This window comes from Carassius carassius, chromosome 20 (genome assembly GCF_963082965.1).
Source record: "Carassius carassius chromosome 20, fCarCar2.1, whole genome shotgun sequence".
Classification (NCBI taxonomy): domain Eukaryota; kingdom Metazoa; phylum Chordata; class Actinopteri; order Cypriniformes; family Cyprinidae; genus Carassius; species Carassius carassius.
In genome coordinates this window covers 17,867,101-17,884,435 of record NC_081774.1, presented here as the reverse complement: position 1 = coordinate 17,884,435, position 17,335 = coordinate 17,867,101, and the positions used below count along the sequence as shown (strand labels likewise).

At 39.3% G+C, this 17,335-nt stretch overlaps 1 protein-coding gene across 1 annotated transcript in view; it reads right to left on the bottom strand.

Moving 5' to 3' along the window:
- Positions 1–17,335, bottom strand: part of LOC132096547 (TGF-beta receptor type-1-like) — a 61,741-nt gene that overhangs the window by 20,710 nt on the left and 23,696 nt on the right. The window contains exon 2 of the mRNA XM_059501979.1: positions 11,173–11,406. Within this exon, the coding sequence (XP_059357962.1) occupies positions 11,173–11,406 (234 nt within the window). The remainder of the gene's footprint in view (positions 1–11,172; positions 11,407–17,335) is intronic.

The window sequence follows — 17,335 nt, the reverse complement described above, 5'->3', positions numbered from 1 at the left end:
GCACAATTTATGCAACTGAAAGAGCAAAAAGTTGGGCTATAAGAGACAAAATCTCCTGACAACTTGCAGTGTTACACATCTGGGGTGAAAAAATAACACAACACTGCAGACAACAGGCCATTATCGCTGTATTCCATGTTCATGGAGTAAGTATTTTTTACATAGCTTATTATAAAAATGGAAGGCAGCATCGCATCGCGTAAACATAAAACCATGTCTGCATTTGTGATTGGGGAAACAACAAAAAACCAGTGCTACTCTACACTGCTCAAAACTTGCGCTTGAATAGACCCCTTAATCGCCTACGTCACTGTGACGTCACTGCTCTAGCTGGAGGCAAAACATAAGGCAGAACTCATAGCAGGTGCACTAAAAGTTAGAGGTTTTGACTTTAAAATGTCTTCTTGATGTGTTTTTGGCTGCCAGAATAGAAGGAACAGCACTTTTGTTTCAAAACTAAAGTTTTGCCAGATCCCGGCAGACATTCTTTCACAGAAATCAAGAAGACAATTGTGGTTGAATGCAATACGCCGTACAGACTGGACGGAGATGATAATAAATAATGCTTGTGTTTGCAGTGCACACTGCAGTTCCGATGGATCTGCATTTACCTCCTTTCAGGATTTCCTACAACAGTTCCGGGCAGTTTTCGATCATCCTAAGGAGGGAAAAGGAGCTGGAGATCGCTTATTGGAGTTGTCACAAGGCAGAATGACGGCGGCGGATTATGCTCTACGATTTCGCACTCTGGCTGCACAAACTAACTGGGTGAGCGACACATTAAAAGTACTCTTCTGCAAGGGGCTCAATTATGATCTGCAAACGGAACCAGCATGCAGAGACGAGGGCAGAGATCTCAACAGCTTCATCAAACTGACCATATCCATTGATAATCTGCAACGTGCCCGGCGACCCAACTCCCGTCGCACTGAGCATTCAGCACCCTTGCCCTCTCAGGAATCTACTGAACCCATGCAGGACAATACTTACCACTTATCTACGGAGGAAAGAAATCGACGTATGTCCAATAGGTTATGCATGTATTGTGGACTGCCTGGCCATCAACGCAACCACTGCCCCACTCGTACCTCTACCTTCTCCCAACGCTCGGTGAGTACTCCTCTCACTTCCATGTGTGATACCCAGAGTGTAAGCATTCCCGTTGAGTTTTGGATTAACAACAGACAAGTTATCACCTCTGCCTTACTCGATTCCGGGGCTGCAGGCAATTTCCTTTCTGAAGAGTTTGCTCAGAGGTGTAACATTCAACTCATTCCATGCTCTACCTCTCTCTCAGTGGAGACAATAGATGGTCGTCCACTGGGTTCAGGATCCATCACTCACCTCACCCGCAAAGTCATAATGGCGGCTGGCTTACTGCACAAGGAGAGGATCCAATTCTACATCTTTCCCACATCTCACACACCCATGATTCTTGGATTACCCTGGCTACGTCTGCATAACCCCCAGATCTCATGGAGAGAGGGTCAAGTGGTGAAGTGGAGCAATTACTGTCAACAGAACTGTCTTTCCCTGGTCAAACCTATTCCTGTCTGTTCCGTGTCACTTACCTCCGTTCAAGAGTCCATTCCCGATCTGCCAGAGGAATACGCAGATCTTCTGGAGGCCTTCAGTAAGAAACAAGCCAACACCTTACCTCCTCATCGCAAATATGACTGTGCCATCGATCTTCTGCCAGGGCATTCTCCTCCAAAGGGTCGCATCTTCCCACTGTCTCAACCAGAGTCAGATGCCATGAAGGATTACATCAAGGGGGAGCTCCAGAAAGGGTTCATCAGACCATCCACATCCCCTGCTTCATCCGGGTTCTTCTTCGTAAAAAAGAAGGATGGTGGCCTCCGTCCCTGCATCGATTATCGTGGACTAAATGAAATGACGGTAAAATACCGATACCCGCTTCTGTTGGTTCCTTCAGCCCTCGAACAACTTCGCACTGCCCAATACTACACCAAACTGGACCTGAGGTGCGCCTATAATCTCATTCGCATCAGGGAGGGAGATGAATGGAAGACCGCCTTCTCCACTACCACTGGACACTATGAGTATCTTGTGATGCCGTTCGGACTGGCTAATAGTCCATCTGTATTTCAATCATTTATTAACGAGGTTTTCAGAGACATGCTGAACATATCTGTGATCGTATACATCGATGATATCCTGATCTTCTCTAACACCCTTCCTGAACACATACAACACGTCCGAGCAGTTCTCCAACGCCTCATTCAATACCAGTTGTACGCCCAGGCTGAGAAATGCGAATTCCATACAACTTCCACCACTTTCCTAGGGTACATCATCAGTCCAGGAGGAGTAGCCATGGACGAAAAGAAGGTCAACGCCGTGCTCAACTGGCCTGAACCCACAACCCTCAAGGAACTGCAACGATTTCTGGGATTCGCAAACTTTTATAGAAGATTCATTTGGAACTTCAGCACTGTTGTCGCCCCGCTCACCTCACTGGTCAAGAAGGGAACTCATCGACTCCAATGGTCAGATTCCACTCACAAAGCTTTCCAAACCCTGAAACAACGATTTAGTAACGCGCCCATCCTCTGTCACCCTGACCCCTCATTGCCCTTCATTGTCGAGGTGGACGCATCCAACACAGACATTGGAGCTATCCTGTCACAATGCCCAGATCCTGCCGCTAAACTTCATACATGTGCCTTCTATTCTAGGAAACTCAACTCGGCAGAGCGCAACTACAGTGTCGGGGATCGGGAACTTCTTGCCATGAAGGCAGCCTTTGAGGAGTGGAGGCACTGGCTAGAGGGAGCCACACATCCATTCACTGTACTAACAGATCACAAGAACCTGGAGTACTTACGCACAGCCAAACGCCTGAATCCCTGCTCAAGCCCGCTGCTGGTCCCAGAGACGAGGGAGAGGGGAGGTCCCGTGCACAGGCCCCTCAACCCATCATCATAGAGGGCGAGGAGGCGTACCAAGTCCAGGAATTACTCGATTCCAGACGTCGGGGCAGAATTCTACAGTATCTGGTCGACTGGGAGGGGTACGGTCCAGAGGAACGCTCATGGGTAAACTCTGAGGACATCCTAGATCCCAGTCTCATCGATGAGTTTCATCGTTTACACCCTGGAAAACCGGCCCCTCGACCCCGTGGTAGACCCCGACGTCGTGGGCCTCCTCGCGCCAGGAGTCGCTCGCAGGGGGGGGGGGGGGGGGGGCTCTGTCACGGAGACGAACCCCGTGATGCCAGCAGAGGGCACCCTCACCTGAATACTGACACACACGCATCCATTCACTCACTTACACTGACAACACTACATTTCCCATAAGCCCCGTCCTTGGACACTGATCACCTGCACAGGTGCCAATCATCAAGACTGTGCATATAAGCTGGACTTTCACAGTCGTTTGACGCGAAGTCTTGATTTGCTGTGTCTGTCATTTCTGAGCGTTATACCCGTGTTTGATTTCCTGTTACTGATTCTGTCTGTTATCTTCTACGTACCTTTGCTGCCTGCCTACCGACCCCTTGCTTGTTACTGGATTTTGATTCTCTGATCTTCCCACGCTGTTGATATTGCTGGTTCCGACCATTGCCTGTACGACTACGAGTCTTTACAATAAAGCCTGCATTATGGATCCCATGTCGTGTTCTGGATCATTACAATATCAGGGAAAACTAGAATTAAAAGTTAGTGAACTAACTTTGATGTTGGCTTGGCCATCTTGGCCATGGGGCAAAAGAGCCACAGTACTTGTGTGCCCAACATTCTTGAGTTGCCCTGCTGCCAAAAAAAAAAAAATAATACCATAAAAAAATACACCTGCAACAGTCGTTTTCCATGGTCCCTTGCTGTTTTCCTTTTTAATAAAAAGCCTAGGCTATGATAACAGCTAGGACTGGGTTGTCTAGCTGAATGCGAAATAAGTCATGCAAAAACTATAATCTCCTAAATACCATTCAATTTGATCTTATTTTAATAGTACTGACAACATATTTAAGTTATCACACAGTACTGAAAAATTAAAGAAGGGACACTATATATAGTATACTTCGGCGAGTCAAGAGCTAAACAAAAAGTCCTGTTTCATTACAAAATACTGTACTTTTATAAACTTTATACTATCACCACAAAATTTTAATTTATATTTATTAAAAAAAATATATTTCATAAAACTGAAACTTAAATATATTATTTCTATAGGCTATACAAAAAAGAAAAGAAAAAAGACTAAATAATAAGGCTGAATAAGCTGATCTATAGCATGTTAAATGGTGGTTGCCTGTCTATGAATGGTACACCCCTCTAAGCTCACAGAAGTGGTTTGACCCAAGTCCTCAGCAGCCAATGACATTGACCCGTTCAAATTGATTTTTAATGCGTACTTCACGTGTATTGCACGTGTATTTAACGAGTATTTAACATGTGAAATACACGTTAAATACGCCTGATTTTTCACGTGTTGTCTACACGTGAAATACACGTATTTAACGTGTTGTTGACGCGTTAAAATTCACGTGTATTTGACCCTCTTGGCCTTCCATATTTGACCCTCTTGGCCTTCCATACACATTAGACATAATGAAGGGAGACGTGAAAAAAGGACATTGCGTTGTTTTGATATGGATTACGTTATCACAGAATATTTGTTGGGCAGCACTTGTTTAGTTTAAAAGTAGACATGTCAAGCTTTCTATAGATATATCTCTCATGCCTCTTCGTTGAGTATTCACGGAGTTACAGTTCATTTTAATGACGTGTTTGTAAATGAAGATCAGCGCAGACAAAGGCTGCAGACAGCACACCTTGTTTGTTATCTTTATTTTATAAGTGCACAAAGTTTTGTTGTTATTATGTTTGTATCCAAAAAAAAAGTAGACCCTTTACAGATTCGATTGATGTATTGCTCTTATCTGTATGATTAAAACTGAAGGTGTAATTTAAGTAATTTTCGGGTATATCAGGAGAAAATGACTCAAAACGCGTATATGCGTTAATCGACTCCAGAGGGTTTTAAAAGGCTGTCGTGACTTTTTTTCCTTCCAGTATTCATAAGCTGTATCACGCTGTCAAATTCTATTTCATTTTGCACACATAAACAGCTCAAAAACACCTGAAATCTGCTCTTGTTGTGTTCTAATGGGTGGATTAGTGCATTCGCTGTGATATTATTTTTGGAAGCTCTTAAAAAATATAAAAATGCTTTTATTCTGAGCTCGTAGTGATAACTGGGCTGGCTGATGAAGCGCTCATTTCTCTCTCGTCTTTCTCTCTGTTCTTTGGCCAGAGACATAATTTATTAATGAGATCTGACCCGGTAATAATAACATATGTTGGTTTAGCTTGTCAATGTGAATGAAATGTGTATTTATTTGTCCGATCTCGCCCCGAGACGCGGCTGTCATGTGACTTTTTTTTCCTTCGCGATGTCAAATATTGCATTTTGCACACATACACGGCTCAAAAAACCCTGGATTTTGCTCTTGTTGTGTTCTAATGGGTGGATTGTGTGCATTCGGAGTAATATTGTATTTTAAGAAGCTCTTAAAAAATATATAAATGACTTTACCATGTTGTGCAGCGCCAATCAATCTATGTGACTTTCTGTCGGGTATTTCGACATATTTTGTATTTATTTGCTGTCGGTACATAAGCAAGAAGACTTTTCTCTGCTTGCTCCCTGAACACCAGAACACTGCGGTGCTGAATTGAGCTCTTTCGCTTTTCGCTCTTTTTTTCTGTTTATTTAAACTGCGATTTGTATTTGTTCGTTCAGGTGCAGGAGGACGTGAACGTCCTGAAGGAGAGCTCGGTTCAGTGTTGCTGTTCGCGAGACGCGGCTCTCTCAGGCAAGAAACCGAACACAGCGCGAGTCACCAGCTGCTCAGTTCAGCTTTCCCGCATCGCGGGGCTGAAGCCAATTTGATGTGTTGAATGCTCGGAGCACGTTATAAAACGTATTCTTAAAATACACATTTCTGTTTTAATAAATGCTCATATTAAATCATAGCATAACACATAAGTAGGTACAAAAATAATCAGTGATGCATATGTGACCATTTTGGTTGCAGTGTAGTTCCCTGCTTTGTTGTGCAGCGCCGATCATTCGCTGTGACCTTCAGCCTGAGAGAGAAAATCTCACAAGCACATATAAACACTCATTTCCGTGTGCATAATATATTCTTCTAATTGTTTTGTGCTGTTTCGCTGGAGTGTTTTAATGTGAAAGGCTGTAAATTCTCTATGTGGACTTCAAGTGTTCAGAGAATACATCGCGAGCTCGCGGGCAGTTGGGTGCCGTGAATATATCATGTTATTACTTTAAACAGTTCAGAAACATCTGAATTTAGCTCTTGGTGTGTTCTAACGGGTAGATTGCGTGAAATCGCCGATATAATTTAATTTAAAAAGGTCTTAAATAAGAATAAATTCGCTCGTTGTGAGCTCCGTGGAGACTGAGCTGCCTGAGCTGACCAGCCGTGATTCTTCTCTCGTCTTTCTGACTGCTCTCTGCCCAGAAATCAATTATTAATGAGCCCTGACCCCTGTAATAATCAGATATGTTGGTTTAGCTTGTCAGTTTGAGGGAAATTGTATTAATTACTTGTATTGACCGATTTAAAAGTGAAATTAAACCAGACTCTGGGTATTGCAACAGTAGGGACGCGATTTTTCTCAGACAATGTAAGTCTATGGGTAATGTATTAAACATTTAAAAATTAATTAAAAAAAAACTTTAAGTCTGATCACTCTGAAAAGATATAGCACACACCACCGCTCTATCCCGCAGGTGTCTGCCGAGTTTGGGGCTTGTGGCTTTAAAGTCCTAGGAGGAGTAGCGTTTAGAATCTTTTAGTCTCAGAAAAATAATAATAATAAAAAAAAGAAGTTTAAATAGCATAACAGTATGTTGGCTTTGCCAAGCCAACATAAATAATAATCTATGCATATGAACTGGTGTGTTGGTTTTATCTAGTAAATCAGCAAGTTTCTGTTTTATAGGTGAAAAGTCGCCAACCTTCAGCGCACTAGCTAGTTTAAATGTTAAACAAACATACAGCGATAGATGTGTGTGCCATCCTTTGAATGGTCTCTTAAAATAATACACATTGCTAATCATAGTTAGCCCAGCGATAGGTTACATTAGAAAATAAGCCTTGACAAAATTCCTCAAACCACCCGAAAGTAATTCATATGGCCGTATGGTATACAGGTCAGGTAGCCTGCTTCCATCCGCGAGAGTTAATTTACAAAAATAGCTGTCACTGTCCTGCAGAGTCAATGACTGTACATATTCGGACAGTTCCGAACCTTCTTCTGTATCCATGTTTAATAATCCCCCCTAAAACGTTTTAGTTTACGCTTGTCAACATTGCATCCGTGCCTCTTTTTGCCTCCAGCTAAGCCCCACCCACCCAGAGACGTTGCAATGTTTACAAACTTTTAAGGGGTCTACAGTCGTGGCCAAATGTTTTGAGAATTACATAAATATTCGTTTTCAAAAAGTTTGCTGCTAAACTGCCTTTAGATCTTTGTTTCAGTTGTTTCTGTGATGTACTGAAATATAATTACAAGCACTTCATACGTTTCAAAGGCTTTTATCGACAATTACATGACATTTATGCAAAGAGTCAGTATTTGCAGTGTTGGCCCTTCTTTTTAAGGACCTCTGCAATTCGACTGGGCATGCTCTCAATCAACGTCTGGGCCAAATCCTGACTGATAGCAACCCATTCTTTCATAATCACTTCTTGGATTTTGTCAGAATTAGTGGGTTTTTGTTTGTCCACCCGCCTCTTGAGGATTGACCACAAGTTCTCAATGGGATTAAGATCTGGAGAGTTTCCAGGCCATGGACCCAAAATTTCAACATTCTGGTCCTCTTTAGGAGACGATCCTGGCACTTGCTGGACTTTCTTGGACACCCTGAAGCCTTCTTTACAAGAATTGAACCTCTTTCCTTGAAGTTCTTGATGATCCTAGAAATTATTGATTTAGGTGCAATCTTAGTAGCCACAATATCCTTGCCTGTGAAGCCATTTTTATGCAACGCAATGATGGCTGCACGCGTTTCTTTGCAGGTCACCATGGTTAACAATGGAAGAACAATGATTTCAAGCATCACCCTCCTTTTAACATGTCAAGTCTGCCATTCTAACCCAATCAGCCTGACATAATGATCTCCAGCCTTGTGCTCGTCAACATTCTCACCTGAGTTAACAAGACGATTACTGAAATGATCTCAGCAGGTCCTTTAGTGACAGCAATAAAATGCAGTGGAAAGGTTTTTTTGGGATTAAGTTAATTTTCATGGCAAAGAAGGACTATGCAATTCATCCTATCACTCTTCATAACATTCTGGAGTATATGCAAATTGCTATTATAAAAACTTAAGCAGCAACTTTTCCAATTTCCAATATTTATGTAATTCTAAAAACTTTTGGCCACGACTGTATAGTCTGTGGCAACTTCTATAAATATGAAAACATACTTACAGGCTGTGAGTCAGAACAGCCGGTATTGTAGTCTACTCTCCCAAATTCAGGAAACAATCTTCCGTAAAATGCGTTGCACACATCTGAATATTGTTGTTGAACTGTTCTGGAACAGTGTTGTAAATATAACTTAACCACTGATTTCTAGTTGTGTCCTTTTGGAAGACCAAACAAGCAGCTTCGCTTACACAATGAAACACACTTCTTTCTTTCTTTGTGTGAACACTTGGGCAGTGTTATGCAAATCTTCCCACAGAGTGACATAGACATGAGGGCGCGTGTTTAAATTAGGAGGGCCTGGACATGTGTTAACTTTTATAAAGAACATCTCTTTGGGTTTGAGACTTTAGTTTTTGCAACTTTAGGAACTTATCTATTCACAAACAGTTTGTAACACTCAAAAGAGAGAGAAAAAAAACTTGAAATCGCATCAATGTCCCCTTCAAGACTTATTTAGTCTACATATAAAATATTTGTTTAAATATTTTGTGTTTATTTTGTGTGCATATCGTCAGTAAAGCCGGTTATCTAATCAGCGGTAAATTCCATCAGGTGCGTGATTTCATATAGAGCAGCTGTTACTACACAGAGCCGTTGTTAACTGAGAAGATGCGCCAATAAACGCTGAAAATGAACGTGGATTTGCGCAGCTTCTCAGTTAACAACGGCTCTGTGTAGTAACAGCTGCTCTATGTGAAATCACGCACCTGATGGAATTTACAGCTGATTAGAGAACCAGCTTTACTGATGAGATGCGCATAATGATCGGCCGATCGTGATCGGCTCACCCCAAATATATATATATATGCAACTCTTCCTCCTTCTCCGTGCAAGCGCAACAAGACCACGTCTCCTTTTTTTGTGTATTCATGTGGATGGAGGTTAGTCAAAAAAATGGTTTTAGTGACGTCATTACTGCAGGAACTAGAGGGCATGTAGTACAAATGGGTCGTTTTTTGTAGGCGAATTCTGTTAAATAAAATATCTCGCTTGGCATTGAACTTTGAGCTTTAGAATTTTACAGATATTATTTATACTCTAACAACAACATTACACACTAACTAAAGTTTAAAACATGGGATCACGAAGAACGGGACCTTTAACTTGAGTGCACTCCACCTGTGCTAATTAGGCTAAGTATCTGACTTCTCCCGAACCTTGTTAATAAAACATCATAAAGTACGAAGGGACCTCCACAAGCATAAATTAAAATTTTTTAAAATTAATGTGTAACCCTGGACCACAAAACCAAAAACGAAATTGAGATTCATTCATCATCGGAAAGCTGAATAAATAAGCTTTCCAATGATGTATAGTTTATAAGGATCCATATTTGTCTGAGATACAACTATTAGAAAATCTGGAATCTGAGAGTGCAAAAAAATCAAAATACTGAGAAAATTGCCTTTGAATTTGTCAAAATGAATTCTTAGCAATGCATATTACAATGCATATTACTAATCAAACATTTTTTGATATATTTACAGTAGGAAATTTGTAAAATATCTTCATGGAAAATGATCTTTAGTTAATATCCTAATTGTCATGATCCTGTCATTGAACTTCCATTTATTCACCACCAGAGGACATCATTCACAACACAGACTCTCACACTATACATACAGTACACCCTGGACTACATTTGCCATGCTCCATTGCACCAATCACATTCACCTGATAACAATCACACCATGCATCTGAGACCAATCACACACACACAACACAATCATCAGACACACTTTATAAGCATTGGACTTCCCTCTCACACACTGTATTGTTCTGCATATATTCTTCTCCTTGTGATAGCGGTGATAGCAAGCCATTCCGTGTTTGTATTCATAGTCTTGTTTTAGTTTCTTGTTTTCATAGTCTTGTGTCAGTTTATAGGTTTCATAGTCTAGTCTTTTCCTTGCTCTGCCCTCCTTCTCGTGATTTGAGCCGTTTGCTCTGGTTACTGGATATTGTTCGCTTGTCCTAGAATTATTCTTGTCTTGCCCTCTATATACCTGTTTGCCATTGTTTGACCCATGCTTGTTATGACCATGCCTCTGTCCAATAAAAGCTTGCACATGGATCTGCACGTCTCACATCTCGTCAGCTCCGTTACACTAATGATTTTTGGCATAAAAGAAAAACCTATAATTTTGGCCCACACAATGTTTTTTTGGCTATTGCTAAAAATATACCCCAGCAATTTAAGACTGGTTTTGTGGTCCAGGGTCACATATTAGTAATTCAGTCATTCATTTCTGGTGCACTACTGCAGGCTAAGTTTCAAATCACAATTTATTTTAATCGAAACATGGCTAAAACTAATGAAACAAATTAAGCAACAGAGCTGGCTTGAAAGAGCCAAGCACTTATGTCTCTATCATCATTGCGAAGTGGAGAGCATGAGAGCTATATATTCTTTACCAAATGTCTCTATCTGTGACGCAAGAGCCAGTGTGCACTCCAAGGTCAGCATCTTTCATACAAGTGATATGGAAATGTATTGACACATTGGGTCTTGTGTCTGTGAGCTCAAGGTAAAAAAAAAAATACAAAAAAGATTTAATCAAGCATTGTACAGTCAACGAGACACCAGATCTGAAGACATTATAAAAGCACTATACAGCAATACACTATAATTCAAGTATGAAGTTATAGAGACTCAATCTTTGAAGAACATATTGTTCTCTCACCTGGGTTGACCTTTGGGTTCTTGTTGCACATGTGTGTGTCACAGCAAAACGGATGTTTGCCGTTGTTGGAGGGGGCGCATTGGAAAGGCCTGTCCCGTGGGTATAGATCATCCTGCTGAATGCACTGACTCTCCTGGGCCACAAATTGTCCGGCAGACTTTGCAATGACAGCAAAACACAGGCCAGTTGTGTTGCATGTCCGATTTACACATCGCTCACAATAGCACAGCAATCCTGATTCAGAAAAGAGAGATAAAGAGACCCTAGCTTAGGACACATTTAAATAGTTATCTTGTTAAAGAAAAAACGCCACCGTTTTTTCCATATTCTACTTTGTTCTTCCCTCAACTTAAAAGAGTTGATACGTACCTCTCTGATCTCAGTGTGTGCACCCAATCACTGGAGCATGCGGCACCACTATGCTGTCATTTAGCTTAGCTCCATTCATTCCTTAGAAATGAATTCCTAAGGATAAGAATCCCTTCGTTTAGTTTGTGTTACCATACTTACTTGTGTAACTATTCATGTAACCATCTTTAAATAGGGAAAACATGGACGTGTTTGGTAGCTTCTAAATTAATTCCTGTTTGGATCCTAAGGAATGAATTGCGCTAAGCTAAAGGCTAGCATGGTGGCTCCAGGCACTACAGTGATTGAGTGCACGCACTTGAGGCATACAGCCAATCAGAACGCACTGGACAGCTGGCCAATTAGCGTACACCTTGCTTTTCAGAACGATGAGCTTTGTAAAAATCGTCGCATTTCAGAAAGGCGGGGCATAGAGGATTAACTATAATGTACATTATGTGGAAAATAATGTTATTTTTGTTTGTTTTTTTTTACCTTAAACCACATAAACACATTGCATTACACCATAAACACACACAAACATTATTTAAGCAACGTCATATGACCCCTTTAAGATTAGGATGTTCACTACCACAAAAGAAAAAAATACTTTAATTCCACAAGGACATGTTTAATTGATCATTTATAATGTTACAAAGATGTTCTATTTCAAATAAATTATGTTCTTAAGCATAAGAGACTTCTTTCAAAAACACAGAAAAATCTTACCAACCCTAAATATTTGAGCAGAAGTGAAGTCAAATGTATAACAGAACACTGGGACTGGTCACTTGTCATCTCATTCACTCAAATATACAGTTTTATACTGTGATAAATTAATCTTTTGAAGTACAGATATGTCATGTAGTCTCTCAATATTTCAGTAAGATTGTACACTGTTTGTCATACCAATAAAATATTACATTTCAAACTCAACACAAGGTCATAAAAACATTGGGCATAATAAATAGAAAAAAAAAAAAAAAAAATTCTAAATAGTCAGGCTGCCAACTGCAGTTTTTCAAAAATCTATCATGCCATTATCAACACTTCCAAAGAGCTAAATCAGTACAGACACAAGTTATCCAGAATTGCTAATGCACATCTAAAGTTTGAAACCACATTTAGTAATGTATTAAATAAATATTCTTTGTTGCCTACACAAATCCATGTTGTCAAACTGTAAACAAGACCTAAACTCAACATCAGTTCAAATCAGTGAGCATGTCCTAATAACTGGGTTACACAGGAAGAGAAGACGGTCAGCGTAGCTCCCAGACGCCGTCTGAAGCCTAGTGCTGTGGAGATTCAAGGACACAAACCTGCAGAGACAGCATAGGCCAAACCTCGAGCAGCCACAGGCCTCAATTAAACCAGTGTGTGAATTCAGACTGAAATAAACTTAGAGATGCAATAAACCTGTTTTCCTGAAAGGAACCATTGGGTTTGGTTTGTTTCATGGCTTTGGAGAAATCTCTGTTTATTTATTTATTTTTGTTCACACAGAAGAAGTCAATGGGGTCCAATGCTGTTTGGACTTGAGGGTAAGTAAATGCTAAGAGATTTTCAATTTTACAGTTTGCATTGTAGAACAGTCAGAGAACTAACATTACATTTACAGACTGGCTTCAATCATATCACATCTGTATGCCTCCTCTTGCGCACTTCCCCATAGACTGTTGCTTTCATCAACTTTATCTCTTGATGCAATTTTCCATGCCTCTAAAATGGCTGATAAGTTCCTTAACTCAAGGCAACAAAGACCATCTAGATAAAAATCAGAGGCAGAGCTGGATAAAAGCACAATGGTCTCTTGAGACAAATGCAGTTAAAAATCAATGTTAAAGTCTTTGCACAGGCTGTATACAGTATTAACAGCTAGTGTCACTTTGTTTTATTCATGAGAATGTAAGAATGTACGTTCCTCATTGGTGTATTTCATATGATGTTCACTATTATGACAAATGTGGTCTCTGGTTAATGTTGAAATGAATCCTATTTACCGAAGTTCATGTCATTAAACTAACTTGAACCATACCTTGTAATAATCTTTTTATTAAAAAAGAAAATCCACCTGTAAATGACAAAGATTATCCTTGAGAGAGTCATGTTCTCAATGTTTTTAGGAATATCTTGCACTTCTCTACTGTTTATAAACCTTTCAGTTAATTACAGTGCAATTTTGTTAATTGGTTGACAATATCTCTTCTGCTTGCTAAAAAGAATCAAGATGCAGATAATAGCATGTTTAGAAAAAAAACAGCAGGAGAGAATACAAATACATCAGTGGTAATTGGACCACCATCCTAAAATTTCATGAAATGGAAAAATAGACAAGGACTGGCATTTAAGAGAGATAGGAAAAGATCCAATGGACATAGAAACTCTAAAGGGACAGTTACCACAAAAACAATTAGGTTATAGTGGTAAGAAAAGGATTAGTGGTTTATCTGCATAAACTGGTCATAAAACACAATGTGCTCAAGCTAACAACATACAGTTATAATCTTTCTTGTTTTTAACACATCCCATTAAACATTCACAGTGCTGCGGAAATTATGTGAACTTTGTTATAGTGTTGTCAAAAGACCCGGTACTTCGGTACCAAGTCGGTACTAAAAAAATGAAAATGTGACGGTACCAGGTTTCTTTAAGTAGTACCGGTGGTACCGAGGTCCCGTTCAAACACGGTTCTTGACGCATACAGCGATATGATTACCGCGAAGCAGAAGACGCGGACGGAATCTCAAAATCTAGTCATGAAAATGAAACTTACATTTTAATATGGACAGTCACGGAATTTGTCAAAGTTAGCATAAATGAATCAAATCAAATCTCCATATGGACCAGTATTTTTAAACGTTAAGCCGCAAAAGTTGGTTGAAATCTGAATCCTGCATGTTCTGCGTGTCTCTGTGTGAATGAATGAATGGCAGAGACGTGCGGGTTTGTTTACTACATAGCAACCCTCTAAATTGCGAGTAGCTACACCACTCGCATATGCTACTAAATCTTCCTTCTGGCGACTAAATGATTTCTAATATTAGCCAATGGCTAATAAATTCTCAGATTTTACTCGCCATTGTGTGAGTTGGAGGCTAAGTATAAGTTTAGCTCAGATATATGTTCACTCGCCGAACACTCTCTGACTGAGCGCTTTAAAGTTTCACTCTCAGTCAGGCGATCTGTGTGATTCAGTGCAACTCAATGGATGCAAAGCGCACCTGTGTTTAATGTACCTCTAGTGTGAAGGCGCACAGATCGCTGTCGCTTTCTCTCACACACACGCAGAAACCGAGAGAGAGAATTGACGCACTACATTTAAACTATTCTTGGTTGTATTTTCCTGTCAAAATAGTGGCATATCTATGGAAATCTTCAGCTTTTAAGAATAGCTGGGTTTTCCGATAACGTTAGTGTGTGGAGTTAATGCGCAAATGGCAATCTCATTGGCTGGCCCTCACCTATTATCGTTCGTTTTGATTTCAGCAAATCAGTTCGAGCGAATGCACAAAACCTGATTTATATTCATGAATCCAGCAGCTAATTAATCCTTTAAGCCTTTAGTGTGTTTTTATAGTTCTTCTTTTTAGAATTCGTATCAATATTATCTTATCAGTATTCTTGTTAGTTTTTCTCACCTCCCTTTTTTTTACAGAATCACTGAATGACAAAAAAAGCACCACCACCATTCCAGTTAAAATGTTCAGTTAAATTGACTAATATGCATTTAAACATGGTTATCAAGTTTACTTCTAATTACTTAAGTTCTAATTATATATCAGTCTGGCGAGTAAACTAAAATATTTAATGGCCAATGGCGATTCAATTGCAGAGGTGTCCGTAGAGGGTTGCATAGACTGAAGCACGTGACATTTGCAGTAATTTCAGCATCTGCCATCTCAATGAGGACATAAATACATAAAGAACATCACCAGAACTGTTCGGAGTCACTTCACAAGCATTTTACCGTTTCATTTTTAGTAAAACCAGTGTCAGTTTAAAGATATTCACGGTAACCCGTCAAATAAAATGAATTTTATTTACAAAATTTATTCTTATTATGTAAAATGCATTTAAATTACTTATGTAAAATGAATTCTTATTATTCCAAGCATATTTTATAATATATAATCCTATTTATTATTTGATTATTTAAATCTCCTGTTTAAAAAGATGCACTATAGTTGTATATAATTATACGCGATTTAGGCTATGTAGCCTATATATCCGTTTATAATACACATTTTAAAACACATTTTATTGCATACCCACTGCTACCATAATGAAGACCCATTTAGAATATTTGTGTGCTTTTCTTCTCTTTCTGCTCCCAGTTGCTGTGAACAATTATGAAGTATTATTATTTTAAATACTTTCCAGCATTTCAGAAGTAAATATGTATGCAAATTACACCGAAGTACAACAGTAAACATACCTTACAGTGTTCGGGAGTGCTCAAAAAGGGTTTAAGCACTATATTTTGAATCGATTTCTTCTTTTAAACTCAGAGATGTGGATTCAGAGGACAATTAAATTACCACACAACCTCTGTGTTTGTCGTCTGGATTTTTACGGGGGTGGTGAGAGAAAAACACTGACATCCTGGATTTGGACAGCAATTAAATCACAGACTAACCCCTGTAAATAGTGAAAATCACTTATGTCTCCCTGAGAAACAATTACAGTCCGAAAAGGGCTTAAGAGACACATGCAAAATATTTTCACGAGGACTGGAATTGGGAACCGCTGGGCTACATCATTTGTCATTCACCAGCGAGAAAACTTTAAAAGTACTACAATACCAGGAAGAAAGACCGGGTTGTTGATGTTTGTCTGCCATTCTAGCTCTGTCTGCACAGCGTGCGTGAAGGCACTGATAACGTATTCTGTCTGTGCAAACAGGGTGCTTAGAGGTATGAAGATACATACGGTGACAGGCAGACCTGCTGCTAAAAACGCGCTTAGGAGGAGGCGCTCAGGAGAGTTCTAACAGTTCAGACATTGTGTGAATCGATATAAAAATATAAATATTTAGATATCGATATAAATACTGTTTAGTTTCTTGCACAGACTCATCGTTTTGTGTCTTTACACATCAATGTATCGTCACAAGCCGCAGGGTTTAATTTGGTTTAGTTTGTGTATGTTTTTTGTTTTGTTTTATTGTTTGTTTTAGCTGTGATTCCCATCCACTTACATTATAAGACTGATAAACTGCAACAGTTTGCATTAAAAAACTAGGTTTGTGTTCTACTGAAGAAACAAAGTCACCTTCATCTTGGATGCCCTGGGCTAAGCAGATAAACATCACATTTTCATTTTTGGGTGAACTATCCCTTTAACCTAAACAACAAAACCATAAAACAGTGTAAATTTTGAAAACGGCAAAAAAAAAAAAAAATTTACCTTATTAATTATTCATGCCCAAGTACATGGTGGGAACAACGGGATCATGACTTTGATATTTACTTAAACAATCTTTGTCAAAATAATAATCAATTTAAAGTAAAATATATTTATACGTTCAAACTTTAAATTCTACAAGCTTAAATGGAGTACTAATATTGAATTTTCAGTTTTTTTTATTCTTGCCTGAATTAATTATTTAATGTAGAAATTAAATTAGTTTTTCTGTAGTATTTAATATTAATATATTAAAATATTAAAGTAATATTTAACAATTATATAAGCCTATACCTAAAAAAACACGACAAATAGGTGGTTTTTGCCAGACCAGGGTATCTGTAGGATATTCAAGATCATATTTAAGACTTTTTAAGTAGAGCTCGACCGATATATCATTCAGCGGTTA